At 44.3% G+C, this 4,011-nt stretch overlaps 1 protein-coding gene across 1 annotated transcript; it reads left to right on the forward strand.

Annotated features, from left to right (window-relative positions):
* The first annotated feature begins 951 nt into the window (after positions 1 to 951).
* LOC148041090 (uncharacterized) lies at positions 952 to 2,573 on the forward strand. Its single transcript, XM_087687413.1, has 2 exons — positions 952 to 1,385; positions 1,491 to 2,573. Exons 1-2 carry the CDS (start codon positions 1,088 to 1,090, stop codon positions 2,195 to 2,197), a joined length of 1,005 nt encoding a protein of 334 aa, XP_087543539.1. The 5' UTR covers positions 952 to 1,087; the 3' UTR covers positions 2,198 to 2,573.
* The last annotated feature ends 1,438 nt before the right edge of the window (positions 2,574 to 4,011 follow it).

The raw sequence follows: 4,011 nt of genomic DNA on the forward strand, positions 1-4,011 counted from the left end.
TCTCTGTCCAGATAACTTGGGTTGGGAACAATTAATCTCCTTGAAATCATATTTGTATCAAAGCATTGCAAAGGAAGGGATCTGAACAGGAGACCTTAAGTTCTTTAGGCTGAACATAAGGATTTGAATGAAAGAAAACCTATTATAAATATCCCAAGTGTTACCACTCTAATGGTAATGAAAGTGTCTAGACATTATTGTGATATATATGATGTTGGTTATTATTTGATAAGAGTAGCCAAACCTTTTTCAGGAGCCATTGACGATAAGAATATTAGGCCTATTGCAAATATCTAAAATGCAAAAATTAAGCACATGGATCTCCACACCCAAGGCCCATGTGTAAATCTATAGAAGATTGTGAGCTTCAAGGAGGTGATTAAACAAGGTTGCACATGGAAAAGGGATGGTGGATAGAAGAGGGGAGGAGCCAAACTACTATTGAACCTAAACGAGAGCTTGCCATGTGGCTGTTGTGAAATAAATGGCTTCAATTGGTGGTGAATAGCCACTCACACTCTCAATCGTCGAAACAATCAAAACAAAATGTAGTGATATCATATATGTCTCTCTCTCTCATAAGAAGTTTTAGACAAATTCCCCCCACCACACCTGAGGGGTGCACAATGTTGAACACTAAGGCTATAGGGAAAAGCAAAGGAAAACAAACCTCCAACATGGGAAAATGTCAAAAACGTCCTCTCTCTCTCTCTCTCTCTCTCAAGGTGAGCTTTTATTACATACGATGATCGGAATGGCACATTTGGAGAGGGGTGGTGAAACCCACGTGGCAGGGCCCCCTATGCATGGCTGTGTGATGACGTGTCAACGGAGGAGTCGCGACGCAGCTGCACATGGAAACGGACACGAAGCAATTCTCTCTCCCTCCTCCCGCCCCCCCCCTCTCTCTCTCTCTCTCTCTCTGCCAAAATCAATATCAATAGTATTGCCTTCTCAGACTCTCCGGTTTCTTCTTCATCATTCTGCCCTCAAAACAAGTTCTCTGACAGAGACAAGCACCATCTCTTCGTCTGGGTGTTGGTACCCGATTCCTGTCTAAAGCTAGCATCATCCACTCCATCATTACATGGAGCTTCCCTCCTCATGGACCCTCTGCTGCCTCGTCTTCCGAATGCTTGACGCCAGGGCTCTGGCCTGCGCCTGCTGTGTCTCCAGGGCCTGGCGTGACCTCGCTTCCAACGACGAGCTCTGGCACTCCTTCTGCTTAACCGAATGGCCGTCCCTTTCCTCAGCACGAGGCCAAGCCCTCGTTCGGCACAGCGGTTACAGGAAATTCTTTTCCATGCGCTCGCAGGCGAGAATGGAGTACCAGTATGAGCGCGATTACCCTTGTTATGGTGATGCTGGTGACGATGGTAATGTAGGTAAGTTGATGAGAACCAGGCTTTCAGCAAGCCATGACGTAGGTTTTCTGCATGATGATCGAGGCAGCAAATGTCTGGACCCTGATCACTTGCCTGTTCTTGAAGGTCATGGCGCCCTCCTTCAGATGAAGGATCTTGTTTTCCTTCTGGATGTCAAGCATCAGGATCAGGTAGTGTTCTCCATCGCGAGAGAAGGAAATGAAATGGTACCTGTCTTTGATGTGGGAGAGGATGCGAAAGATGCATGCGGGCGCAGTTCCACCTTCGATTTTTTCACAGAATTGTGGAAGGCCGAGAGAGACATGCAGCGACATCGCAGCGGCGCCAAGACAGTGCCGCCTGGTGAAGCTGCCTTCTCATGGAGCAAGGACGAGGTGCGCGAGTTCGAGGTGGATTGGGCCGTTATGGCCAAGCCCAAGGAGGGTCATCATGATCACCATCAGAAGGTCCTGCAGATGTTGCTGCACAAGCCCGAATGCAGCAACGCGAGCTCTGTTGCGCTTGCGGATACATGCGTGTATGTGGCTGCCTCACAACCACGGTTGCGGAAGCACCAGTATTGCGATGATCGCGACGGTATTCTCTGCGGAGGGATGAAGCAATTCGGTTCTGGTCAGTACGAAGTGCTGGTGAAGCTGGGCTTCGATTGCGAGCGCTATCCCTCGACCTCTCCGGCCGGTTGTGTATACGCCTTCAGAGATTTCAGGCCCCGGAGCGCCGCCTTCACCATCCTGAGCACTGATTCCTGGAGTCCTTTGGCCCAGTCGCAAGTGCTGCTGTTCTTGCAGCATGCACTTCGTCACCACCCATGAAGAAATATTGGATGTTGCAACCAGTCAGTCTTCTATCTAGAATGGCCTGATTCAGCGATAAGTGCATGTTTACTCTTCTGGTGCTATCCAAAACACTGTCTGCGCGAGTTATCCCAGCCTCCCTGATTTTTTCAAGAGAATTCCAGCTTTATAAATCAGACGGTTTATGGAACGGTTTCGTAATTAAAAGAAAGCACAAGTAATTTTATTTAAAATCAAACCCAAATCCCTTCTTTTATTTTTTTCGTTTATTTTTTTGGGAGAAAGGCTTGAAATTTGAAAGATCCATCCTAGACGTACCAAGGTTTGAACTCACTCATGGACATACACACCCACAACTTAAAAGAGTTACCTTGTTGGCTAGTCCAAACCTCTTGATGGACCATGAAAGAAATAGTATTGAGCAATTGCACTCTTTTGATTCACACAAGTAACTCCTTTTCCTGGTTACTTCGTCGTTTATCTGTCGTGCATTCTCTCCTTTTCCTAGTTACTTTGTCATTTATATGTTGTGCATTCTCTTTTTGTATTTATTCCAGTGCATTGAATTGCTCTTCTAACATGGTAACTGATCTTAAGCCTTTCCAATTGTACTTGCTTAGTCAAATGCTTACAGTGTAAGATCTTTCCAATCGTAGTTGGTTGGCCAAATGCTTCTAGTGTCTAGCCAGCATCTAGTTATCAATCAATCGACTTTTTCTTGGTTGAAAGAATATAGCTAGTTTTCTATTGTTTTAACTTGCTTACACTTTGTTGTTTCTCTATGTTTGAGGTTGCTTGTGGGCACTAAAAGGTTTTTCGTTTCAAGAAAAAAATTTGGTGTTTCAACATTGCCCACAAGCGCTATTAAGCCAAATTTTTGGTATTTCAACATTGCTCACGCAAGCACTATTAAGCCATTGATGTCACCAACAAAAATGCTCATATTGACTTGACTTGCCATGTCCTATTTGGTATTGATATGAGTTATAGGCTTTGTGATCTTAGTGACTTGGGAGCTTTTTTACATTATAGGGATCCCACTTACACATGTTGAATTGTTGGTGAGTTTTTTAGTATCCTTGATCCATCAACTATTCTAGTTGATCGTGTTAGCTTGCTACTGATGACCATGGGAGATAGGATTGAGGGATATGTGGCTGAAGGCTACTTGTAGAGTAAGGGCAGTATGTAGGTTAGCTTGTTGGGCCTCATGTGCATAGCAATAAGCATTTAAGGAAATTCCATCCATTTCTAGGATAGGATAATTCCATTTAGGTTGGCCAAGAAATGCTTCCCTAGGTTTTTGGGCAATGCAATGACTGCTCCTTTGAGTTCCCTTAATCTTGTAGCTATTGAGAAGAGCCTCCACATCTTGTTGGTTCAACAATCATTTAGCTATTCTCGCTCTTGTGTTGATTAGTAGGTGCATTGTTTTGATGGGAAGGGGTTTCCTATACCTTGAGTCTTCATACACCTTTGGACTCTCATTTTGCTCTTGTCTTTCTTCACATATATGTACACTCCTCTGGACTCTCACTTTGCTCTTCTATCACTTAAATTTTTAAAGGGACATTTTCCACCTTTTACGATTGAGCTCTCCATATTGTTTTGATTCTCTCATAGGCTTCGTGTTGTTTTGGAATGGATGTTGTGTTTTGTTGTTGAGTAGAGGCCTCATCACTGCTTTCTTCTAGCAGACCATCATGGTCCAAGGCTTTAATCCAATCCTCCAAGGGAGTCATCACAGAGGGAGGTTCCCATGCTATCTCAATAGACATCTGATGAGCTTCACTTGATGTTGATGAGGTAGATACCTAGAATCCCATGTCTTT

This window comes from Lygodium microphyllum, chromosome 1 (assembly GCF_053477565.2).
Source record: "Lygodium microphyllum isolate KBCC chromosome 1, Lygodium_microphyllum_v1.1.10, whole genome shotgun sequence".
Taxonomy (NCBI): Eukaryota; Viridiplantae; Streptophyta; class Polypodiopsida; order Schizaeales; family Lygodiaceae; genus Lygodium; species Lygodium microphyllum.